This window comes from Dicentrarchus labrax, unplaced genomic scaffold, assembly GCF_905237075.1.
Source record: "Dicentrarchus labrax unplaced genomic scaffold, dlabrax2021, whole genome shotgun sequence".
Classification (NCBI taxonomy): Eukaryota; Metazoa; Chordata; class Actinopteri; family Moronidae; genus Dicentrarchus; species Dicentrarchus labrax.
In genome coordinates this window covers 12,992,617-13,020,141 of record NW_026136708.1, presented here as the reverse complement: position 1 = coordinate 13,020,141, position 27,525 = coordinate 12,992,617, and the positions used below count along the sequence as shown (strand labels likewise).

At 40.4% G+C, this 27,525-nt stretch overlaps 1 protein-coding gene across 3 annotated transcripts in view; it reads left to right on the top strand.

The window, feature by feature from the left end:
- Positions 1 to 338: 338 nt before the first annotated feature.
- map3k5 (mitogen-activated protein kinase kinase kinase 5) overlaps positions 339 to 27,525 on the top strand; it is a 66,898-nt gene continuing 39,711 nt past the window's right edge. For 2 of the 3 annotated variants that reach the window (XM_051410027.1, XM_051410026.1), the window contains exons 1-4: positions 339 to 1,342; positions 17,686 to 17,825; positions 21,214 to 21,237; positions 26,158 to 26,351. In XM_051410027.1, coding sequence (XP_051265987.1) covers positions 889 to 1,342; positions 17,686 to 17,825; positions 21,214 to 21,237; positions 26,158 to 26,351 — 812 coding nt within the window. In that variant the 5' untranslated portion in view covers positions 339 to 888. The remainder of the gene's footprint in view (positions 1,343 to 17,685; positions 17,826 to 21,213; positions 21,238 to 26,157; positions 26,352 to 27,525) is intronic. The other variant, XM_051410028.1, reaches the window with a different exon arrangement.

Here is a 27,525-nt window from a genome sequence, read left to right as displayed (position 1 = left end):
CCAGCTCACAAAACACTGTGATCATTCTAAAGATTAATGTTCAATAACGGGCTGTTTGACGGCCTGACTGGAGAATTTCTCTTCTTTTATCAGCTAAATTATTCGCGACCTATCAATATTATGGTTTGGACTAATTAGCTCTTTATCACTGTGAACTGAAACACTGCTGAGTGAGTGTTTCTGTCCTGCTGTTTTCCAGTGAACTGCTCCTTTTTTCCTGTAGTACACAACTCCACGTACGGTTATCGTGTCTCCGCCCAGCTACACCAGACACTGTTGTCTCCCCGCCCAGTGCGTGAGTCTGGACTGGAAGATAACAGTGGAAACTGGGCAGGGTCTGCCTGCACATGAAAGCAGCCTCGGTGCGTGCGCAGTGTGCTGTGCGAGCTTGACGAGCAGCTGAGCGCCGATCCGCGGCTTTAACTGCGCTTTAACTTCGACTCCGTGTGACATTCCTGGTTCCTGTGGGCGTTTCTCTGCGGATACCGGCGGCGTCGCTCAACTTTGGGAAGTATGTGGATTCGTGGTGAGAGCTGAGAAGGAATGCGCGGATTTGGTGCCTTTTTTCCTCTTGTGTGTGTGTGTTTTTCTCCTCCTCCTCGGAACAGTGTCGTGACTTCGGTCCATCTGCGGTGCTCATCGGTGTTATCGTGTGTTTATCTAAGCGTGCAATCGACAGTTAACATGCAGCACGATGTGTTGTCGCTCCTCCGCCTCTAACAGACTGTTTACCTGTGTTGTTGTAACGGAGCGGAGGTTGCACGTCGGCGCCCGTGCGAGGCTGCATGGGTAACCGCCGTGCGTAACGCTGGCTCTCCATGGAGGACTGGTGGAGAAGTCGCTCATCACAACCCACACTTTGAGACAGTGAGTGACACTTGAAACAAGATGAGTCAAGACCAGGACGGGATATCCTTACCGGTGCCTTGCTTCGGTGCGTGTCCCGGCAGAGAGAGCCTCGGTGAGAGCACCACCGGCGGCGGAGGTGGTGGTGGTGGTGGATGTGGAGGTAGTGGTGGATGTGGAGGTGGCGGCGCCTCCGGTATCCCCGCAGCTGGGACTTTCTGGCATGAGTCTGTGGTCAGCGGTGGGGTCAGTCCGACCCCCGGGAGCTGTCCGATGGACGGCGGGGGCTTGCTCTCGACTGGGAAGTGCAAAAACAGGCCGGTGACGGTGGCTTATGTGGTGAATGGAGAGGCGAGCCAGCAGAATAACGCGGAGAGCACGGCCCTGCAGTGTCTGAAGGACGCCTGCGATACGGTGGGCAGCAAGCTGGAGACGGTGAACTTTGGTAAACTAGACTTTGGGGAGACCACGGTGCTGGACCGCTTCTACAATGCAGGTGAGTCAAGTGAAGGAAGCTTCTAGAGACCTTCCAAATCCTAAAAAAATCTTCCAGAACTGTCTCCATAAAGTGAAATTTAGGAGATGAAATAAACGTTTGTGATTATTTATTCTAAATATGGCCAGTCTTGATCCTGAATGCTGCCTGTTTGGAGTTTTAGATCAGTTATCTTAATCCATTTCACAGGACTTAATCTTTGCTCTCCATGATAGTGATTCAACTATAAGATCAATGGTAACCCTTGAAGTTTGATTACTTCATGATGGCATGGCAGGAATGCACTTCTCTTCTAAACTAGTGTCAGGGGGTCAAAGGTCATTGCCTTGCTGCAGCACCTCTTTCCTGGAAGCCGTTTGCCTGCAGGACAGGTTGCTCTGAGCTCCAAAAAACACACCACACAGGTCTGCATTTCAGGGCCTGAGGCTGCAGCCTTTGTGTCCCAGTTATTTCCACACTGTGCAGAACAAAGCTGGAACTCATGGAGCAAGAGAACATCATTGGGGTTGTTTCATTTGCTCCACAAATGTGGGGGTGATTGTTATATTCCCCCCCCACGTATAGTTTCCCCCTTCCATTGTATTGTGCCGGAGTGTCATGGGTTGTGCCATGAGGCTAGACTTTCCACTGGAATCTACGAGCAGGGAAACACCCCCTCTCTTATTCATACTGTATGTGTAGTAGTTGGCTCCTAATCTTACTGGAAATGTTCAGTTGTATAATAAACACTGAAGAAAAAACTCTTTGGAAAGCAGACCTTTCAGGGGTTGTGGTCAAATAAAAAGCAGCTGTAATGTGCAGGGCTGGCCAGCGTGTTGAGGAGAGCAGGAACAGCAGCCTGTGTTTGCATTTCACTCAGATATTTGGTATCAGGATTTGTTCAGCAGATATTGCAGGAATGAAACTACATAGTCTGGATGTTTATGACTGCAAAATACCAGAATATAAATGTCAAGGGTAGAACCAGGTTTAATCCAACTCTCATGGGGACCACTGTTATCTATTGAGTAACTCTGAATACAACTTTATTAGAAGCACAGTGATAAAGAATTATAAAGATTTACCTCAGAGGACTTTTATCCAAAGGACAAACATGAATGAAAATACGAAACCTTTGGGCCTAATTTGTTTTCCGAGCAAGTCTAAATGCATTGAAAGGAGTTTTCAACAAGGACAGCTGCAGATAATGAACTGCTTGTACTAGTCTGCAAAATACAGAACATAGAGACAGAAATAATAAATATATTCAGTTTTTTTGTTATATTTGCTAATACATTGAATATCTTTGAGTTTAAGACCGTTTCCTGCACCAAACAAGCAACATGAAGATCTTCTGAGAAATTGTAATCATGCATTTCTTCTCTTGACATTTGACTGATTAATTGATTAACTAAGAAGATAACTGGCTAATCGATAATATAAACAATCACTCATTGCAGCCATCGCCCAGTTTTAACCTAGATCACTAAATCAGTGCTTACTGGGATGTAACGTTAATTAAGCAGGAAATAACTTCACTGAGTACTAAACTAAAATGCACTGTTATCACGCAATTAACACGTTTTTATTTTACTCACATCAGACCATCAGTCCTTCATAATAAGAGCGTATCAGTAATACCAGACAGTTGTATATTTTCTGTTCAACACAAGACAGTTCTCTTTTTTTCCATTTACTTTTCTTCCTCTGAACTACTGTGGAATTTTCTCATAATTCACATGGGAGGGCAGAGGCATTTTCCCAGAAACACAGTGTCTGCTGTATCAGTTCAAACATACACAGCTTCATCCTCTTCCTGCACAAGTGTGTATCAGAGATGAAGGCCAGACAAAGAAAAACTTTAAACAATGAGCTCAGAGCCAGGCGGAGAAGTATGTAAGTCCCTGTTAATTTGGAAAGATGATTTGCCAGATTCCAACACAACGAGAAGCTGTTCTGTCCTTAAATGTCCTCCTCACATGATACCGTGGACAAAGAGGACATTTGGCGGAGTGATGGCATTTGCTGATTGCGCATCCCTCAGGCAATGTTACACAGGAAATGTAGAAATGTAGACAGTAGTCAGTAACCATATTTTATCATTAGTTTTATTCCTTAGAGCTCACCTATTGATCGTATTCCTGGAGTCAGACTTCAGATCTGAACTCATATTGATCAGATGTAGTTTGAACTTGTTACTCAGTTTCAGTCTGCGTGTTACTCACAGCGTGATCACATGTTATTGGCTGAGACCAGTCAACAGTGATGTCAGGATACATGCTATGGTTGTAATCATGAAAAGAAAAGAACCATCAGCAAAACAAGTGTACATTTGGTTAACAGTAGTGCTGCAACTAATGTCAGTTAATCTGCTATATATTTAGTTTTGCATGGTTTATATATTGTAAAAAGAAACAAATGTCCATCACAGTTTCCCAGAGCCCAGCATGGCGTCTTCTAATGACTTGTTTTAAGTCCAAAGCACAAAGATATTCTATTTAAGAATAAAGAAAAGCCGCAAATTCTTGCATTTGAGAAGCTGAGACTGACTACAGACTAACTAATCAATGAATTAAGTGTCAGTAACTCCTAACAGTGTTAAGGCCTCTGTACACTGCAAACAGTAACTTTACAGGTTGATTTCATTTCACACTGTCACACTAATGTTATCTCTGTGTCCAATATCAGTTTTTAGGTCAGATTGAGTAATGAATGTCTGGTGAAAATGAAACAGAAACAAGTACAGCATTCGAAAAGTGTATTCTGCATCATTTCATGTGGTGTTGCAGTTGGTTGGTTGATTCTGGGCATGGGTCACAGGAGCAGTCATTGTGACATTGTGATCATTTGTTACTAAATTTCCAGGCAGCTGGATTTATGAGATCATGAGATCATGAGATCACTGCTGGGCTTCAATCTATGCGTTTGTGGCCGGTAAAGATTGGTGGCACTAGACCAATCAGCGACCTTTTGAGGAAGAAGTGGAGGGTATTTCTCTTAAGAATGGCTGTCGCTATGCTTGTCTTCCTTAATGATCTATAGGACCACCGTTTTGATTTGATGATCAGAAAAAACACCATGTTACTTTCACAACCATCAACTTTGATCTGCCTAAAACTGCACAGCGTGAAGGAAGAAAGCATATTTTGACCTAGCAAAATGGCTCAACTCAAATTTCCATTTGTATAGTGTGTAAAGTAAATGAAGATACATGTTCTGTCCATGTAGGACTTAATACATGTATGGTAGTTGCATCATTAGAGTCTAGTGGTGATAATCTATGCAGCAAATAACCACTTCATCCACCTGCAGATCATTTATATTTGCTGCAGTGAGCGGCTGCTTCCAGTGGTCTCAAAAAGGGGTCACAAAAAGAGCAGCAGCTAAGATCGATACACTGCATCTGTCATAGATGTTGGTTTTGGTTGGTCTCTTCGTAAATCAAGGTTGTAATCTATCTAGGCCTGACTGTAGAACCCCAGAACTAAACTTTGTTGAATATTGACCACACATACTCTACACACTGATTGAGCTAAGTGTGTGATGGTTTAGTCTGACTTTAAAGGGGTCAGACTGCTTGTGGTGAACTGGCCTTACGTCATTGTGAAATGCAGAGGGAGAATGAATTCCTCTGTCCGCTAAGTCCTGCATTAGCTGGATTCCAGATTTCCGAAGCATCGTCCAGAAATTCAAAGCTCTTGTGAATGGCTGTGTTCCTGGTTGGAGATACAACCAAGCCAGTCAATAGCCTTTGTATTTGGGAATAATGATGGGGACATAATCTAATGGTGCCAGTCCCAGAATCCAAATCAAAAGCATCCAAACAAACAGGCCAACAAATGTGGATGTATTTGTGGCTATCTGAGGATATTGGAAATAGTCTTACTTAAATAACATCTCTGAAATTAGAACCACACTGTGTAGTGAAGGACTAATTTCCACATTAAAATACTTTTTTAAAAAGGCATCTATGCCCTCTAAAAATATTATGACCCCACCCCTTAAAATCTGCAGATGAACATGAAAACATCTTTCCAGTGTAAAACTCTGTGCATACATCATTCTGCACAGTGAAAAACATATTTTTGATTTTTGAAGCCACCCCTAATGCAACTTGTGTGTCTACTGAACAGAAAGCAGCAGCTCAGAAATGTATGTCGCACTGAATAAAAGAGCGATAACAAAATGACAATTTGTACTGATGCATATTGACATTCTCATGCTGCTAGAAACACATCCAGCCAAAGCAATAAGCGAAGTACTTCTTTTTCTTGAAATATGAAAAGGAAATTCATGATGAGATGGTTGCTCTTGATTTCTTCATGAAACTTATAAGAATTATTTTAGCCAACACATCTGAACACCCTGTTTCAAACCTCCTGCAATGTTAAAAAAGCATCAGTAAATATTGTAATCTATGAGGGATCAATAGTACAGACTTGTGCTGTCTCACCTGTATTAGCAGGTTGGGTCATAGCTGTGGTATGCAGAGCTTTATCTCTCCAGTTGATCATTACAGTGCATTACTGTGTAATTTACAGAAAGCACAATGGGGTTTTGAACAATTCCTGAGCACTTTAAAAGCAGCTTTGCCTCAGTATTTGCTTTCCTCTTGTTCTGTGCCGAGAGCTCGACTCACCGCTCTGCCAGCAACGCAGATACAACTCACAAATTGTTCACAGTCCGTCCACTCGTGTTTTTACTTTGGTGTTGCATTGAGAAGGCTGAGAGAGGCACATTGTTCATCTCTGAGGTGAAGCAGTCACAAGCTAGAAAGATTTTGAAAGCATGTTTGCCACTGAAACATTACACTAAATGCAAAGTAAACACAATTTCTCACAGGTACGTTATATCTGTATTGCCTGAAGTGGCCTTCAACTGTTCAAATATTACATTCACATCATTATAGAAGCAAAGGAGAAGCGTTTTCTCCTTGCTGGGCATTTTACTGTTTAGGTGCCTGAGCAAAGCCAGGGCTGAAACTATTGGTTATTATCATTATTTATTAAATCTATCAATATTTTTTCTTAATTAGTGAATGAATTGTGTCAGAACATATATAAAATGCCCTTTGCAGGTTCACACAGTCCAAGTTATCTTTAAATTTCTTTATTTTGCGTGACCAACACATTTCAAAGTCCAAATATTTTCAATTTACACCAAAAAAAAATCACAAATCCTCAGTTGTGTGAGGATGGAATTAGAGAGTTGCGCCGTGGTAATCATTAAGTGAAATGAGATAGGGCGAAAATTCATAGAGAACTGCTGTTGCTGGCAAGCTGGGAACATACTAGCAGGAGTGACAATAACTTCCAGAGCTTCTTTCTGTTTTCTCTGTACTGTGCTGTTTAGTTCACTCTTAGTGGTCAGTTGGCAGGAATTTGCCAAAGTTCAACACGATGAAAAAAGATTTACTTTTCCCCCTCGAGCAAATCCACAGATGGCAGCAATTGAATTAGAATGAATTTGTTTTACTGCCAGATTTAGTTGTTTTTGTGACTTTTTAGTTGGCAGATTTCATTGTGAAGTTTATTTCCTTGCTGAAGTCCTACACGAGCATGTACTTACATTAACTTGATGTTTTTTCTTAATAAATCTTAAATTTCATGTCTTCGAAATATTCTAATTAGTTAAAAACACCAAATCCAAACAGTAGACACAAGCAGGGCACAGATGTAATCCTTGCACAGCGGGTGAGGTCCTACTATGTTCAGTGTCAACACAGCCGGGCGTCAGCTGACAGCTTCTTGTTGCTGTATTCACCAGCATAAGATTGTGCATTCAGCTTCCCGGCTGCTCTGAAATCCCATCAGCTGGCCCTCTCCTAAGTTGTTTATCCTCCCTCCTGTTTACTCTGCATGCTTGGCTGCTTGTCAGAGGTTAGAGAGCACAAGGTCAGAAGGAATTAGCCCACAGGTCGCTCACTGGCGTCTGGGGGAAAAAGTGACTTCACCTCGGTGGGAGAGGTTGACTGTGGACAGAAGCCCAATGTTAGTGGGGAAAAGTAGTTTTTCATGCTGACATTTCTCAACAGGAAGTATAGTGTCGACTCAAAATCGGAAGCTAACGTCTAACTGTCGTATTACGTCAGTTTTTTTGCTTGACTAATGACAGTAATCCCCTGCATCCCTATATGCAGCATTTCAACAACAAACTGTCTGTTAAGAGGGTATTCTTCATGTACACTTAACATGTTGTAAGTGCAGTACACTGTTGGATAAAGCCCAGGGTAAATCTCTTTAAGTGCTCCACAGAAAAATGACAGGAGGTGGAGAAGTGGCGTATCAAAGCTCCCTTTCAGTTTTTATCGGGGGTTCGTACGAGGGTGAAAGGCACAAGGAGCGGGTAACATGCGTTTCTTTAGAAAACAGTGAAGGGTAAGAAAGAGTGACTCATATATATGAAAATGATGATATGGTGGCAATGAGTGGCTCTACCTACCCCCAAAAGATCAGTAGGTTTACATTGTTATTGTGTCGGAACTCAGCTGGGAGAAGTATATCTGGGGGTGTTCCAAACAGTAATTAAGATGAGGAAAATTTAAGAACATACACAAAAACTGGGGATGCATTTTTGGTCCAATCATAAAAACTACTGTAGAAGCAGGGAACCAGTTTCTCTACCAGGGCAAAACTCTTTATCAGAGGACAACTGTGAATTGTTGCTTTCTCCTCCTACATACATATAAAAACACATCGCTGAATGCAACAAGTTCTCAGTCATTCTTTGTGTTTACACTCTAATAATAACAATACTCTTCTCACATATATGCAGCTTTAGGCTGTTTTGACTGTGTAATTGCATCACAAAGGTCACGGAGTGAAAACTGAGTGTTTGATGAAAGTAAAATATGGGTGGTTGTGGGAAGGTGTAAAATCTTTTTTAGGTGGCGCAGAAAAACTCATTTTACTATGTGAACTACAAGTTACGGCGCGTTTTGTTAGGGCGCTCTGTAACCAGCAGAGTTGCCTTATTTTTTCTCTCATGCATACAGGCTTACTGCAAATCATGTTAAAGCTTTCAGCATATGATTACTTTAATGTGGTTATTCACTGTAATTCAGTTATCTGTGCATGTAAACGTATCGAAACTCTGCAAATCTTATAACAGCCCCCAAATGTACCAACAAGACTGAAAGGTCTACAGCCATGCTAGTTGTAGTTAGTGGTACTTTGATCTAAAGGTAACATTCTCACAATGACTATGCTAACATGCAGACGTTAACCATGTTCACAATCTTAGAATGAGTGGTGTCAGTATATGCAAAGTTAAGGGGCAATCCATCCAATAGATCAGGGGAGAAATTATTCTTCAAAACCTCAGCAGATAACGTCATACACTGACATCTGGCACAGTTTGCTGTACAGTCTGTATGGAGATTTGTATCAACCATGGCAGTGTATGATGTTGAATGATGAATCTTAACATTAACTCCTGCTTAGTGCGGCTTTTATTTCTTGGCAGCATTTAGCAAATAAGCACACCCGTTCCTCAATCCTCTCACAAAGTAATTGAGATAAGGTTGAAACATTTTTCACGTGGCATAAATACCAATGTTTTAACTGAAGAAGGAAGCAGGAAATGGACCAAGCAGACAAGTCGGTGCAACTTGCAGACCAGCACGGGTTTCTCCCAGCGTGTTTGTCAGCTGCGGATGAATTCACATTCTGTTCTCAGCTCTTTTCCCCCTCTGGGCCGTGGCACTGGAGTTTGTAAAATCTCTGTGTGTGAAAAGGCAACAAAGTGGAGCAGAGGTAAAAAGGACCAGACTGCCAGGAGAACGGTGCAACTGGTTGGTCTTATTTCCTGAATCGTGGTGTTTTCAGGGCTTGGGGTCGTTTCTTGTGAGCACACTTGTGTCTAAAAATAAAGAGAGCATTAATCCCTCTGCTGGGCAGGGCATCTAAACTACAGAATGACCATTGTCTAGTATTTCCCATATTATCCTCTGGGAGTGGAGATGTATTTGGAGACAGAAATGCTCAGTTGAAAGACTTGTTTGGCGCTTTTCTTCCATTCCCAGGGTTGTATTTTTGGGAGAATGCTGCCACTGGCTTTTTATACTTTATGTGACTTTTTGGCCTCACATGTAGCTGAACCTGATAAATAATTCATTATAGATGTTTGACCACTTATAGAGACAGTTTCCACTCTGCCTTTCAGTTGTCAGCGACACATGTGCATCAAGATATTTGTTTTGTTCCTGGCTTACCTGAATGCGTTTTCAGTCAGAGTTTGTATTTGTTTGTTTCTGTTTTTTTCTGTTTACTGAAAGTGTGGTGAAGGAGCAGTTGGCATGGTCAAAAAAGGAAAACGGCAACAGTAAAAATGTCACTCCGCATGAGTAATGGTTTCTCCCTGAGGGCCAAACATGCTCCACTCCTTTTTACCTGGAATTATTGCATTAGTAGTGTCTGTGATTTTAACATTTCCAAAACAAACTGATCAGGTGTGTCTTCTTAAAAAGTAAACACAGAGCAAAAATCAACTCTTATTCTTATTATTGTGATTGGAGTCCAAGTCAAGTTTTTCTACGTTTTTTTTAATTTTATTATTATTGTTTTCTCTTTCTAAGTCTTGATTTTTAGTTCATGGGCCTCTTTTATCTTTTATCATGTTGTATCATGTTTGTCTATTGTCCGAGTTGTTTGTTGTTAAAATATTTCTGTCAAGAGGATGTTTTTTACTACCTGAGGGTACAAATAAAGTAACCTAACCTCAACTTAAAGGTACCCTGGGCATATTTTACTACTAGTGGCACTAAGGAGTAATATTTTGATTAGCAGTTTGTATATCATGCTCTACTATCACATTCATAGGATATGATAAGGGAAGGGGATATATATTATATATATTCTACTATTTGACAGTGACAGTAATGGGTGAGAAAACATAGTAGTATGCAAATGTTTTATGAGAACAGAAATGTTCAACATGTTTATAAGGCTTCAGGGATACACACACAATGCATTTTGATGAGAAACGTTGAATGCAAACATTGCTGTCTGTTTATAAGAAAACTCCACAGGGCACCTTTAAGTTGGTCCTGAGTCTCTAATCTCAAGTTTGCAGCTCTGTTATCCTGCATGTCGCTTCAACCTGACAGCAGTAAAACGTCATCTGTGGCACGAGGTATTCATCACGCAGCTGCCACAGCACACAGGAACAACCATCCTCTGCTGTTCCTGGAAATTTGGCAGAGAATTTCTCCTCTCGAAGGCTCCTTTTTTTTAGGGAGAGGAAAAAGACTTTGTGAGTGTGGGAAATGATTTCCAGTGGAGCTCGGAGACAGTAATTCCACTGTGCCTTTCTATCCTCGGTGTGGGACAAGCTCCAGGGAAATCCTCCCGCTGCCCTCTGCTCCACTAACACAAGCCTCATTTTCTTCCTTCTCCGTTAACGATAAGGGGAAAACAGCAGGACACTGAGGGGTTCACTCACATCTTTTACAGCCTGGTTGAGTCTCCATGGTTACAACATCTTATGTGTAGCTGTTATGTAATTGATTGTAACGAGTGCTTTATTTACCCACTGTACCTGTCCTGTTCCTACCTACTCAGAGTCAAACACAATAAAACTGCAGGCCTTCTCAGCTGGCCCCTGAGTGACCAATGTAAACAGTGCATAGTAATTGCAGGGCTTTTAGCATTGCAGTACGATGACATTTTCACAAATATGAAGTGTTATTAAGGGCACATACCTACACATGCAAACATTTTATCCCTTAGCCTGCTAGGGAAAACATGCTGGGGCCCCTTGAGAAGGGTAGGATAGTGGTACACGATGTGCTCACATTCAGTTGAATTCCTGGTAAAGGCAAGTCAGTTGTAAACAGCAAAACTAGTCTACCTAGATTGGATAACGGAGAAAGTAAAATGATTTGGAAACATCGAAAACAGCTGGAGGATTTATGCCCCATTAGATTTGAACAGAAAAACCTCAATATATATTTTATCCCACACCACCTGTATGGCTAGTTTGAAGTTGTTTTCCTGATGCCTCTGGATAAATAACAGTATTTAGCCATTTTTCTGCCAATGCAATTCAAATTTAAAACATGAAATCCTATTCTTGCTTTTATAGTTACCTCTTGTATAAAAATTATGTCATTTCATGTCATGTAGTTTTATAATGTTGCTCTTGTCTGTAATTTAGTGCTGAAAGATCTTCTCTTCTCTGTTTCTTTATCATTATAAATTAACTATCTTTTGGCTTGATGGTTGGACAAAACAATCTCAAGACCTTGTGTGTGACAAGGCTTTGAGAAAAAGCTTGTAAGTGATTATTGAGTTTATTTATATATATTTATCTAATATTTGCTCACAGATACGTTGCCATGGTCAGGAATGAACCTCCATTCTCTACAGATTAGCCAATAAAGAGAATAATTGTTAGTTGCATTTGCATACATTGTTTATAGCTTGAGGGGTGTATAGTGTAGGTATGCATAGACACACAGTCTCAGTGTGGTTTATAGCTGAAGGCTGTTGGTAGTGACTGTTTACATTTCTCAACAGCTCACACTCATTAAAATAGATTTATTTATGTCCAAATGTATGCTTTCCATTTGGCTCCGAGCACAGGAGACATAGAAAAAAGACACTTTGAGTTGCTGAAATAATCCATATCCACTCGAACAGTCTCTTGTGCCACTTAGATCCTGCTGCGATTATAATATTGAGCAGATCCCCCCCTCCAAAAAGAGCCTGTGTAACATGGAGGCCCTCAGGGGAGGGCTGAGAAGGATCTATACCACAGACACCAGAACAATTCACAGGGACTTCATGCAGCTCTTCAGTCTGCTCATAACCCTTCGCCTCCCTCCCTCTCTCCTCCCTCCTTCTACCCCCTCAGAGGCACCGCTGGGCTTGAGGAACCTGCTACTAGCAGGCCGAGTGCTGCTGAAAGCCAAACAGTGTGCGAGAGTATTGAATTATTTTTCCTGCTCTGCTTTGAGCAGTAGGCGAGGGAATCAATTTAGTTTTGGTCAACAGTAGCAGGTCCAGCCGTAGGAGGTGTAGCAGGATTATCAGGGTAGCATTATGCATGTTTTGGTCTTGTTTTTTTCCCCCAATTTGTCATATCTCTCCCGGGTGTAGACTTGAGTTTACTATTGATTTTAAGTGATAGCAATGACTACAACAACAGCTGCGGTGAGCACATGTGATCAGGTGGCAGTCCCTGTTAAAAAGAGTCACTGGATGACTAAAGTTACTCCTACTGGCTTTACGCAGCCTTCTGTCAACACTATGTTGGCAGGTCTTCTGTTACATTGGCATGCACTCAGCTGTGCTGTAGCATTGGTAAGCAATCACGACATCTGAATGCTCTCCAGAAACACTCAGATGCTGTGCTGTTGAATCACGCTTTCTGTGTGATGAATCCCATTTCTGTGCTGTTTGTCTCCGTGAATTCAAGATTATTGTCCTTAAAATGGCAAGAAGCCTATCATGACACTACTGGCAGAACACAAAACACATGTTTGATGTACCCTGTCATTACAGGAGACGTGTGACATTTTGTTAGGGTGCATTCAAAACATGTCTGCAGTGCTTTGAAGTGTGAATCATTTCCTCCTTTGGTTTGGTTAGTCATATATTCAAATGGTTGTTAGGATTATATTCTGAGTCTGATATTCTGTATCGACTCATCTGTTATTTCGTAACTAATCGATTAACAATTTTATCTATAAACTACCTGAAAATTGTAAAAAAAAATAATCCTCAAAGTTTGCACAGCACTCATGAAAGTTTGTATTAAAATTATTTGTTTTGTTGGAGCAGCTGTCAAAATGCAAAAAAAATGTTAGTTTACAATGATGTAAACAGAAAAGAAAAAGAAGCCATGGAAGCGGCTCTGTTAGGCTAAACTTGAGCTAAATATTAACATCAACATGCTAACATGCTAACATGCATATATTTAGCAAGTATAATGTTTAGCGGGTTCTCCATCTTAGATTAGTGTGTTAGCATGCTAACATTGGCTAGTTAGCACACAACCACAAAGTACAGCTGGGGTTGATGGGAATGTCATTAGTATTGTCTGCACAAAATCCATTCAAATGGAAAAGTCCGGCGATCATCAGAGTAACCAGGGTTTGTCCTTTGGGGAACATGAATGTCAAAATGATCTGTAACTCGCTGTGTTTGGGCACAGATAAGAACTGCTACTAAAGTCAAAAGTCTTGTTTGGGAAATGAAGGATGACTAAAGTCTGGGATGTGTTGTTATTCTGGTTTTATATTATTGTTCAGTACTTCTAGAGAACATCTAGACTGAAATACACTCTCCATTGACATACATCATATGCCACTATAAGTGTTGTCAGCTCTCAGGGGCTTTGTTGTTCGTACAAAGCACTTATGAGAACTGATTGCTCCGCTCGACTCTCCCGAGTCCCGACAAGCCTTACTTCTGTCTTGTCTTTTTTTTTTTCATATGATGCAACACAGTGAGCTGCGTTCCTTGTTTATGATCTATATTAGCTCAGGTGCAATCCTGTAAAGCAGGTGAGGTTTCCAAGCAAAGCAATGCAAAATTACCCCACCCAGTTCATTGCTGCGTTTCAAAAACACGACTGCATTTGGCTCCTTTTTTTGTCGGAAAATACAGCTGTGTGTTGCAGTGTTGGCCTGTTTGCTTTAAAGTATCATTGAGATGTAATATTGATGGGGTCTCCTGCCTGCAGAGAAATGAGACAAGCTTATCTTTTATTCATCGCCAACCTGCGCTGTCTGGATGTTGACATTCAGTTGCACCTTGTGTGAATAAAGTAAGCACTGAAGAACATAAACAGCCTTTAATTCCATGTACAAATCTGCAGTAAGATTGGGCATGGTGTACAAAGTATTTCTGTACTTAATATCCTGTACAAGGTAGTCAGTGTCGGTTTGCACTTTTAATGACCCATGAGATGTCCGAACACTCAGTTAGTCTGATTTTGGTGCCTGATTGTGGAGACATCATTGATAGAAATGCGTCACAGATATGAAAGTAACAAGTGTTTGCTAAGAAGAGGTCAGTGAGTGGGGATTAAAGTCTGCTTTCCCCCTCCGCCTTATACGTCAGAAAGTGAAACCTAACTTGCTCTCAATCACCGAGCAGGTATCCTGATGTGGAGATGCTGGCTGCTCATCCGGACAACAAAACCCTCTTGATATTTCGCATCAGTGCGCAGAGCCGCAGAGCTTAAAATCCCTGATATCCTGTCCTCTGCCTACTTGGCTGTAATGAAAATGTGAGGCTGTTTTTTCACAGCTTGTGTGGAGGAAGGGGTTGATGATGAGAACCTCTGAGGCCAACAACAAGTACGTGCTTCCTGGTTGAATTTGCATGTTCTGATGATGAGTGCGAGGAGCTGCATGGCCCCTCATCACTGACAAAAGCTCTCCACCGCTACAACCAGCCGGCCTCCAATAGGCTTCTCTCTGCAGGGTTGTGTTGGCATGTAGCCACAAAGCCACTGAATTAAAAGTGACTGTTTGATGCTAACTGTGCATTTAAATCGTGTGCATTCACATGGTTGCTTTGAGTAATTTGTTCAGTAATTTGTTCTGATGGTTTGGTGTTAGAAGCTTTGATTGCATCAACTGTATGTGGTGATCTGCTCCTGTAACACAGAATGTGTTTGTCATTATCTTTGGTGTTGCATTGCAGTGATGTTACACTGGAATTTGATGAGTGCACCATCAGAGCTGTTTTTAAAGCTGCATTGAGAGATTTTTATGGCCACTTGTGGGCAGCGAAATAAGTTGTAAACACAAAATGGACATATTGTTGCAGTTTTACGTATTAGCAAACTGTTGCACATCCAGTAGACACAACCTGAGCGTTCCTTTGGTGTCGTATTTCTGTCCATCCAACAAATGTACGTCTGATATTCACTCTCCTTTCAGCTCTGTTTTGGTCTCCTCCTAAGGGAAATATCTAGCTCTTTAACTGCTCCATTATGTTCACCAGCTAGTCGGTAATATTGTCTGTCTGCCGTTTGGTGCTGGGGAGGTAGCCTGCAGCGGGATTATCAGAGCCTTGTTTCTGAATCTGCCGTCAGTAGAGAAGCTGGTGAGAGCAGTGAGAGTGAATCAGAACTGTAAAGTAGTAGGCCGGAAAACCAAACCAATGTGGCGCTAAAATGCTCCATAGAGCTGCAATGGTAAGATTTTCACTTTCATATGACACAGTCATTTGATCCATTTTTGAACATAAAAGTATTGATTAGTTCAGCTTTAAGTATTTTGGGGTAAGTCCAAGTCCTTAAGTCTTAATTGGGCAAATTGCAGGTGAGGATGTTAACCAGAATGCCACAGCATATGAACCTGTTCTTTTTGCATATTTAAGACCATTTCACTGCATATGCCTAATAGTTAAACATATGTGATATATTGCAATGTGTGCTTGACATTGTCTGGACTTTTTCAATTATTTTACTCTGTTCTCATTCTCTCTTTTTTTTATATAGTTTTTCCTTACCTGAATTAAGGGTCTAAAGATAGAGGATGTTTAATGTTGTTAAGATTGTAAATTAGGGATTCTGGGCTGCATGAATACAATGATCTTGACTTGATGTGAGTTCAACCACACTGTATAAAAAACTGGATGGGATCTTTTTTCGAACATCTGTTGTCTACTTTGGTCTATTTTGAACTTGCCAATCTCTCCCAATGTATTTGTTTCACTGTTTGTTTGCAAAATGGTAACGCCTGACAATAACACTATTTTCCATTTCAAAACTACCCAAGACCACTACACAGAGGCAATCAGAGGCAATCGGTCAGAATAGAGAAACCCATCATCTGACTCGCTTGCAGTGTGAACAAGTGCTTGCATTGCCCCATTGACTCAAGATGACTGAATATTTTAGTGCTTTCCTCCAGTACTAGCCCCACCAACTATAATGGGCACTTGAAACGACCCATTAGGGGTAAAAGATTTGGTCGGCTGGATCAGAGATTCTCTGCTCTTCAGCTCCATGTAATGTGTTTGTTGACACAGAGAGACAGATAGTTGGAAACAGATGAGAAAACCAGGGTGCGGCCTTATCTCTCCGACTCTGAGTTCTTCTGTCATTACTGGAGCGCAGCCACCGGCCTCATTTGTTTTTGTTGTTATCAGTAGGGTAAGGTGGCCTCAGGGACATCGTGTCCTGCTGCACGTCATGTGTGAGCTTCCATAACACTGCCCTGGCTTATTCTTACACCTTGATGAGCGTGTTTAATGCCACATACCCATTTTAATGCTCCATGAATGCAGGAATTTAGGGATTTCAGGTCGTTGGCAGGGTTGTATGGGATTTGTATGTTTTAGTTCAGTTCAACAGCACCCCTATGTATGAGCTCTTTGGTTACACAGCGGCCTGTTATGCTAGTTTAAGCACAGGACTCTTGGTTCAAGGCTGGGAACTCTCCACCCCTTCACCAGAAGCTACAGTCCCTGCTGGCTTGAGTGACACTTGGCAATATTTACTCATATTGACCTATTGATCCTGATCATATGCTTGAGTCCAGCTGGAGTCAGTGTGGTACTGAGTGTATTTGTACTCATTGGTAGAGTTGAAAAGGGGGGGGGGTCAAACCACCTCCATCCATGGAAAATGATCTGTTTTTGAAGAGAGCGATTCTGAATTAGCTCCACTTGTCTCTCTGACATGAGAATCTATAGCTGACAACAGACTCATCATATAGATTGCAGTCAAGGCAGCAACATCACCTGTAACAACCTATTAGTTTGTAATACTGACACACACAGAGACATGATGTGGTTTTAGATCTGTCCATTAACCTTTGACCTCAGTGCTGTGGTTCTGTCCCAAAACAATAAAGACCAGTCCCTGTTTGCTGAAATGAAAAAAAGACATCAACAGTTACAGCAGTGACATTTACCTGTGATATAATGCATCAAAAACTGACTACAAAATAACAACAAATTGTAGTTTCCAGAGCCTAAATGGATGTCTTTTAATGGCTTGTTGTTGTTTAACTCTGTAGAAAAGGTAGCATATTATTTAGTTTACAACATGAAAAGCAGCAATTCTTCACATTTGAGAAGCTGAAACCAGCAAACGTTTTGTGTCTATATAATGACGTCATACCAGATGCTGTGCAACGTTCATGGTTTTTGCATTAATTTGAATGATCATTTTTGACTTTGGGGAATATTCAAGTTTTTTTCTTATAAATTTACCTCTTCGATCTCGTTTTTTCTCTGAATATTACTCGGCTTTCTATTTTTATTTTTTAACCTACAATGGCCCTAATACGCCGTTGTACTATATAAGCTCTCTGGTCTCTAAAAACATCTTTGGTGTCACTCTTCACTCAGAGGGCTACACTGACATCTAACATAACATCTCTACCCTCTCATCATCAGACATAGCCGTTGTGGAGATGACCGATGCCTTCCGCCAGCCCTCGCTCTTCTACCACCTGGGAGTCAGAGAGAGCTTCAGCATGGCCAACAACATCATCCTGTACTGCGACACTAACTCCGACTCCCTCCAGTCTCTGCAGGTAAGCTGTCATGATGAGCACAAACCAGGACAATCCTGCCCTCATCACTTCAGCACACTTTAACAATCACTGTGGTTCACAAGGGTGGTGATTAAAGGCTATATTTAGGGAGGAGGTAGAGGTGGGGGGGACAAGGGATTGACATAAATGTGATTTGGTGGCAGCAGCACAGAAATGCATCAATAATTTGATGGAAGGAAATGCATTTATAAAACTGTTTGAGATAGGAAGTCAACAGTGGCCTCATTTATTGGTGGATGAGCAAAAAATTTGGTTAATTGCGAAAAGACAATTCTGTTTTTCAATTACTGATCAGCTGCTTTTTAAAGTGGTAATACACTTATTTTTATTTTGTTGTCTTCTGTGTGTCCAGTGCTTTCATGTCTTTTCTGTTTTTCATTTTTATGTAATGTCTGTAAATGTCTGTGGTCGGTACTTTTTCATTTCAGTCCTGTTTGTTAGCTGGAAAATTTAAAACATGTTACGGCAACCGATTTATATAAAGTAAAGTGGGAAGCTGGGACATGGCTGAAAGAACAGGTGGATGGTTGATTAGAGTGTGGGTCCAGGTATTTTTCAAAGGATTGCTCATAAATGAGTAAACTCAAAAACGTTTTTTCTTTTTTATCATGAACTACTGTTTATTCTCATCTTTGTGATGCAAATCAGGACGCAGCTACAAATTAAAATGATCATATATCATTTAAAGGTCCAGTGTGTAACATTTAGGAGGATCTATTGGCATCAATGGAATATAATACATGTTTTCTTTATCTTAGAACAAGCTGTTATTATCAAGTGATCCCGCCGGTCGCCTTCATGTTACACCGCCATGTTTCTACAGTAGTCCAGAACGGACAAACCAAACACTGGCTGTAGATAGGTCCTTTCTGTTTTTTGTGAGTTTCGCAGCCACTGTCGTTTCCTCTACGCATTTCACAGCCCGTTTCATTCCCAGGTCGTCAAATACAGATGCAAACGGTGTGTCACTCTGCAGCTTTACCGCCACAAAGCTGCCACATAATTCTACACACTAGTCCTTTAATTAACATTTTAAAGATATTATTTGTATATATTAATATATAGTGACAAAATAGATACAGACAGGAATCCACTGTAATCAAATGTAATGTTGCGGTTATGGGCTATATATCTTAACCACTAGGCCACCAGGACACCATTTTCTATTATAACAATTAAATTTCTGATAATATACAAATGTTTTACCCAAGAAATAGCCTCCAGACAATGAGTGTTTAAGTTCCTACTGTAAACTAAATGTTTAATCACTACTGCACTGTAGCAATCTGCAGTGAGAGTGACAAAACTGTGTTAAAAAAAAAAGTCATGCTATTACTTTCATGGGCTGAAATCCAAGATTCCTCTGACACATTTTTGTCTGAGTCAGCATATGACAACAGTGTGAGTCTTATAGCGCCTGTACAGCAGACGAGACGTAGTTCACACAGTCTGAGGCCCAAGCTCAACACATTTGAAAACTCCTGCTGTAGGCAACTTGCAGCAGAGGAACACTGAAGCCTTCATTGTAGGTTGTTTGTGTAGTGAGAGGATTTTTATGGCGACAGGGATCACCAGCCAGCAACCACACTGTATAGTCGACTTATAGCTCTATACAGCCTGTCACAAGATGTTTGTCTTCAGAGTCAACATACGCATGCTAATTAGCATTCTCAGCTCCATTATGTCTGCTTTCTGAGTTATAAAAGTTGTTTAGGATGCCATTCTTTCCTTCCACTAATGCAAACTGGTACCCAATAGGAGTTTCCCTTCCTGTGGTCTGTCCTGGTGCCCGCCCGCCTGACTCGGCTGGTCGGTGGTTTCCTCTGATCTCTATCAGGCTACTAAATTGTTTCAAAGGGGCCTGTTTCAACGTCGGAGGTTGTATTCAAATAATGGAGCTCTTCTTTTAATAAAATACGCCAAAACACTAAAGAGGCTATTGTGTTATCTGTGTACTTGTGCTGGTCATGCTTCCTTTCAAAAGATGGCTTGAATTGGATCTTCACCTATAGTTTGAAATGCTGCTTAGGATTAATTTGTTTAAATTAATTTTGAAACATAACCAGCATGAGGAAAACTCTTATTAATTCAGACTGTAACACATCCTAAAGGTGATCCCAGCATTGATATGACAAACTCAAAGTAAATGTGGTATTGATGTTGTAAGTAACCCCATTATTATCTTGTATTCCTCAGTGAGCAGCAGATAATGCTGCGTGCCATTTTAATATAAATGTAAATACCAGCCTATCGGTCATCTTGAGATGAGAGGAATGGCACCAAACTAATTTCTCTGTCTCTGGCTTAGAGATGTATGTAGTTAAATCTGGCAATGCTATTATCCCAGAGTTAGAAATCCTACATAAATTGTTGACTGGATTGATCAAATAGACTGACTCCCTTCTGTGGCATAATATCTGACTGTGTTCAACACTAAGGTCTCAGTATGCTACATCTTAAAGCCCACACTTTCTCTTTTAAAACAAATTCATGGTGCTCTGTTGCAGAGTACAACCCTTCCTGCTCACAACTCTGCATGCCTAACTGATGGCTGCTTTAAGTGGCGTGATTATAGGATTTTGTAAAGTTACAAACATTTCCAGTTAAACCACCACCTCCCTCAGAGTTTCAGGTACTATAATCAATGATTCAACAAGCAGATCATTTTAAGTATACTGAGGCCTATAGTGACTTTGTTTACACAGGAACTGAAACTGGCCAGACAGCATTTGTTTTACTGACTCTAGATTTTAGTTTTTATTGCGCAAATGATTCAATAAAGACCAATACTATCTTTACTACTTATTTACTACTACTACTACAACATGTATCTTTATACCAGGCCAAACGCTAATTACAGTATGCAGGTTGAACCATGTGTGATGCTGGAGTTCAGAGTACCATTTTATATTACATTAGCCCTGCAGTGTAACTCATGTACGGTTAAAAATACTTTGTGGAGTTTATTTTACATTTCCATTGAAAAAAAGGCCTAACAAACATGCATTTCCTTCCTCATAAAAGATTTGCAAAACCTTCTTTGAATATTTGGAAACCTACATTTGCTTACTTCAGCTTGTGGTCTTCTTCTTTTACATTATTGGTGCATTTCTACTTGTAATGATGCATTAGTGGCACCAACTGTTACTGCTTGATCCATGCTGCTCTATTGTAACAGCGCTTAACAAGAAACATTCATCAGATATTTGACAAGCAGCCAAACTCCCAAAAAGTCAGTGTAAAATGTTACTGTCTCAGATATTATGTATTAAATTTTATTCGGTAACAGTGTCCAAAACAAGACTGCCCTTAAGAGAAAATGTTCTTGTTAAATCTCTAAATGTCTGTTTCTCCTCTCGTCTTTCAGGACATAATTTGCCAGAAGAACACTGTAAGTACACAAAGCAATATTTTTTTTTTCTCCTCGCCTTTGCCTTTCACACATTAGTCACCCATTGCTCACACATCACACATATTATGTGGTGCAAAGAATATGTTTTTTCACAACGTGCAGGGAGCACAGTGTCGACCTTATGTTTCTCTTGGTGTTTTATCTTCTGTAGCCTGCTTTTGTTTAGAAGCAATAATGAATGTTTGGTTTCACGGAAATGTAAAATGAAAACATCTTCTATTCCATTATCATGATGTTTTTCTCAGATGACAGCTGTATCAAGAGTTACAGTGACTGCATGGGTACAATCTGCATAAAAGGGCACAAGCATTATGAAAATTTGACTTGCAAAAAGTGCAGCATTCAAATAAGGTGCAGCCTTAAAGTTAAGGAAATCCTGTTCCTTACTGACTCACACCTTATTGTAGTTCCTAATAAAATCTAAAACTGATTTAATGTCACCCACTGATACATATTAGGTGTAAATATATACATTTCTATTAATGCATACAATGTTTTTAGCTGGAGATGTGCTTTGTGTTAGTATTTTAAGGCCATGTCTGTGTAGAAGACAAAGTTGATAGTGTTTTTCATTATAAACCACCTATGAGGCCTGTTACAGTGGGTTCCTAAATTACTACTATTGTCAATGAAAACATGGTAATAAAATGTCAGAAATTAGAAGTATACATATCACAGTTTCCCAGAGCTCAAGGTGATGTTTTCAAATAGCTTGTTTTGTCCAACCAACAGTTAAAATCTAAAGATAAGTGAATTTACAGTGATATAAAACAGAAAAAGCTGGAAGTAACAAATGTTTGCTTGCATTTTTGCTTGAATACATTTTATACATTGATTAATTTTCTGTTAGGTAACTTATTCAGTACAAAGTGTGATTAAGACAGAAGCATGGGAGCAGTTCATGTTCAGGAGCGAGATGAAAGGCTTAGCCCTTCTAAGTGGCTTTTCAGAGTGGAAGAAAGTGGTCCTGTGCTGCATGAAACGTACCGATCTCTGACACTGACTCGTACCATGTGAAGAGAGCTGATTATCACCCACAGTGTGAGAGTGTGAGCCCACTGATCTCCCTTATATACTCTCACTGTCTTTGTTCTCTGGGGCATGTGCTCTTAACTACACCAGTAGAGTTTTTGATCTGTTTTTTTTTATATTTTCCATCCCTTTGAAGGGTATTGTGCTAATTAATAATATCACTTTTCATCAATTTTCATCCTTATTCCAACAGTAAGTAAACCATGTCAGTTTAAAATACATTTTAAACATTGTTTTCAAGACAAAAACAACAAAAGCATGACACTTAAGCTCAAACTTTACAATTAACCATACAGCCCTCTTATTTTCTGTGAGTAACATACATCAAATATAGACACTGTTCATTTCTTATTTAGAGAGGAGACAAGAATGGGCACCGGAAATGATAAAAAATGCCAGTCATGCTAACTAACCCATATCCTAACCCCTGCCCTGCTTAGTCACTGTTGTTAAGCCTGTCAAGGTCTCTGTTCTCACAAGGCAGTTTACTCTGATAACAATGGCAGATTTACTACTTCAAACTTGTTGTAATTTATTTTTTTATGTCTTCAGTTTTAGTTAACGTCTTTAGTTAATTGATCGATTTTGCAGGCTGAAATAATCAGTCGTCTCCTGTACCTAGTGAGGTAGTAAAACATCGATTTCATGAGTCTACTGCTGACATTTCAATGTTTCTAGCTGACTTGTTTTAAACAAGAACCCTGTATAACAGTCTTAAAGATTCATATTATGGCTTCATGCATGATATACTGCTTGAAGGTCGCAGCCTAAAGGTCAGCATCGTCACCAATTTGTGATACGTGTATACGTAAAATATTAGCTTCATTGTACTTGTGTTGCAGGGTGAAGCTATCTAGCCGTAGAATTATAATACACTATTAAAGATAAAAATATATTAAAATGGTATCAGATGCATACTTAGAAAAACATACAAAGTGTCTCACATGACAAGTAAAAAGGAAAGATTTGGAAAACAGAACAAACCAACTGGGCTGTGGTTGCAGAAGAGTTTATATTTTTTTTAAGACACAGGCACTAAAGTTACTTTCAACTACACAGTATATAATAGCATGTTTGTTTCCATGGAGTGGGGCGTTTGAGTCCTGAGCAGGATTTCTTTTTACGTGACCTGTAATCAAAAAAATAATGTAGTTACAGTCATTAATGACGTGCTTGTTTGCTTTGTTAGTAACGCCAGGTCACTACTGTAGCTAGTAACAGTCACTGTTTGGGGGCGGGGTTCAGCCAACAGTCAGTGTTTTACAATATAATCTGCAGGTGTAAATGTATCTGATTATCCTCCGCTGTTACAAAAGCATGCGTTGTTCATTGTATTTAACAAAGTGCATTTAACTACCCATCATAAATCCAGGTGATTAGCCTCTGTTGGTGTGTATCCAATTACTGTAATTGCATGCACATTGCTTCGTCTGCGTTGGTGTAAATTCACTGACTGTAGCTACCCACTGACTGGGTTCAAATCTGCATTGGCATTAAGCTTCATGCCTGGGTGCAGGAGGCCATGGTAGGTTATTAGTCATTATGACTACTTCCTCAATGGGTTAATGACAGAACGGGCATAAAAATGAAGGGCTAACATTAAGTTGTGGTCAGCTCTGTGTGTCTCTCTGTGAAGGTGAGTGAGTGGGCATGCAGCTTCAATACTATCCTGCAAATGGACAGATGGACCATCAGCAAGGCCAGCAAACCAGATGACTCACTCACTGAATAACTGAGTCATTCTCAGTCATATTCACCAAATATCCGTGAGCCAGTGCTATCACATGTGTTTCACTTGCAGCTGAGACACTTGTTACCTGTAACCTGCAGCCACTCTTAAATATGCATTGACCTGTGAAAACAAACCTGTCATGTGATCCCCAGGACGGCATGAATCATACAAAGACAGTGGAGCTAAATATAGCGTCAGGATTTTGCTAACTGGTTACACCTTACAGAAAACAGGGGGTCACAGGTTTATTTTTGAAAGGCATGCACCGCCACTGCAGCAACCGGTGATGTCATAAACCACTGTTGCACAGGAGGAAGTAGTTATTTGCGGATGGCTTTCATTGCTTCAACGCTGCACCTTCCTTTCACTTCCTTTTTTTTTCTCTTGGCAGAATGAGCAGCAGCAGTGTGCTTTCTCAAAGAGGCTGCTGAAAAGCTGAAACCATGATAGAATATTAAAGCCGTCAGGATGCAGCTGGGTAACAGCCCAACCGCCTTCAGACGCTCTAATGTTGTGTTTCACCACACATCTGACATTCTGGGAATAGCTCTCCTTGAAAAGACCTCGGCTGTTTCTTGAGGATGTCAATAGTGGATTTCCTGCCTCTCTCTCTATCTCTCTGTGCTGTCTGTAAACACCACACGCACGTGTTTCCTCTTTGTTTATTCAGCACCGCAACAGGAGCATCACGACCGCTGCTGGAGGATAATGTTAAGTTAAAAAGCGAATACACATACAGAATACAGAACTCCACCTCCAGACACAAAAACACACATGTCTAGAATTAGAGTTAAGTAAATAAAGAACACTTTTAGTGCCACAATTGCAGCTAAAGCTGAAACAGACATGAAACGAAATTACTCCTGAATGCCACAGCTGCAGCAAATAACAGAGTATAGCTTCCCACTGCAGGTGAGCAGCAAGACTTCTGTTTCTGCTTGATTTTCAAGAGCACCAGGCTGCATGAACAAGCAGGCTAGGACTGTATAAGTGCACTGCTTTAAGTGTTTGTGGTTGTAAGACAGCAGCTCCTAATGGGACTCTCACCGCTGATGCACATCTGTCCTCCTGTCAGCTGCCTGTTTAGACAGTCAAGACAACGCCACATAAAAAAACCACTATCGTCTGTGTAGACACATCAGAGCCTGACTTCATGTCATTACCTGAAACTGTCTCAAAGAGGGGAAACCACTCAGACTTCCTCTAGGAACTCTGCTTCCTCCCAATACAGTGTAATGTTTTACTGTACAGTGTCTATAAAATATGTTGTGACAAGTGTTTGTTACATAATTTAAGCAAGGTAATTGTTTAATGAGGGTTTGTATTTACTTTTCTGTAAAACAACACCTTGTACTGTAAGCATATTTTTATATTCTTATGACTCATTGCACTCGGTTATTAATACATATAATAGCTCAATATACCCAATATTAGGAAAAATATAACCTCAATAGATCTGCTTCTAAATAGCATATCATTAGTCTTTTATTGTTATAGTGCATTGTAATTTGTAAATGTACATGTTTAAAAACAAGAAGAAGAAATAAAACACGACTATCTGATGTGGCAACAGTACACACATTCTTTACCCAAGTAGAGAGAGACAGATACTTTTGTGAAAATACTGAGAAATACTGGTTCAACTTCCTTACTTAAGTAAAAGTGAAAATGAAATTGGTTGGTTTCTCTGAAGGACATTTCTACCAGCTGGTGTTTGTTTTGTCTTTTATGTCATTTTCGACATGTTACATCTGTCATGCGTGATTTGCACCAGTCTGGATGTTGAGATGGCGTACAATGATGCAAAAAAATGAAATGATCAAATGCATTAAAGCTGAAGTAACAAGCCTGTTTTGAAAATGTAAGGAGTAGAAAATATGGTATAGAAGTCGTTACTTCCCACCTTTGAAGATAGCTGCAAACTGCCCTGTCTCAATGTTTGTACATATAACTCAGAGGGGTTTTAGCATGTATTTAGTATATAGTACAACTTGTGCTCTCGCAGAGTGAGGAGGGAGTCACCCAGTTATCGAGGAACTGTAGATGCTCAGCACTTTCTTGTCAGTGTTGGCTTAAAAGTTGTTTATTCTTAAAAGCTCTAAAACTCCACTCCGCTGTGACTCTTGTATCAACAGACATGCTCAGCCAACTACACCTTCATCCCATACATGGTGACGCCCCACAACAAGGTGTACTGCTGTGAAAGCAGCCTGATGAAGGGCCTGACCGAGCTGATGCAGCCCAGCTTCGAGATGCTGCTGGGACCCATCTGCATGCCACTGCTCGACCGCTTCGTCCAGCTGCTCAAAGTGTCACAGGCCAACTCCCAGTAAGTATATTAAAGACAAAGGCAGGGACCTACAGAAGCAGTCAAAACTTGATCCATTCTGTCCGATAACATTTGGAAAATCTACAAGAGTCACACGATTCCATCATTTTATCCCCATTTAAGTTAGTGGACGAAGCTGGCTACAGAAGTGATCAATCTACATAAGTTCCCCCATATTAAAATGCCCAAGTTTACAGCAGAAATAAACACGCTTACAGCCTGGTACAATAAACACATTTCATGACAGCTGGTGTACAGAGGGTACATTTTTATATAGCTCACCTGTTTACTTTATATTAAGACTGAAACTTATGCAAAATTAAGGGCATGGCTGCTTTGAGTAACAGGTGGGTGCCGTCACAGTCGGCTGTTTTCAGTAACCAGGATTCATTCAACCACACTCCACGTCTCTGCCTATTTTTGGATTAGCCGGGTCAGGGCTGCCAAGATGGCGACGTCCAGAGTCGACCACACTGAGCTTCACATAGTCACACAGACTTCCAATTTTAATTTTACAGTCTAAAAACTCAGATTCCTCAACTTGCTTTTGATCAAATATGTAGCTGCTGAATCCTGTCTTTGTAGGGTTAAATAGAAAAGGCTATTTCCTCTCAGGTACTGAAACACTAAGACAAAGCAATTTGTTTGAGTATGAGGAAGCAACAGAAAAAAAATCTATTTAAAGCTATTCCTGCTAACAAGAAGTTCCTGCAAAGGCCTTGTAATATGACTGTTGCTAATTACAGGGCCATATTGTACATGTTAAATGTTTCGTTATATATCATAAAGGTAATACAGGAAGAGAATGTGGTGTTTTTTTATAGTGAAAAAGCAAGCTGAGGTGTCTATTGTATGGGTAGGTAGGCAGGTACATGACAGATGGGTGAAGAAGCCATTATAGCATGATTTCTTCAAGTTCCTGTAGAGCAAAATTTAGCTCACAGGTGTTCATGTTTGAGCAGCACTGTGTCTGTCTTTCTCAGCAGAACAGGCCTTTGTTTCATTATCCCACACTTCCTATTTTTACTTGCGATAATTATTTTTATGTTGTGAATCCCTCAACTTTGACTTGCGTGGTGATCCACATTAAAAAAAAAAAAAAAAAAAAAACATTTATCACCGCCTCAGTTGCTGGGGTAATATTTTAGGCTTTCCTGCCAACAGGCGATGCAGC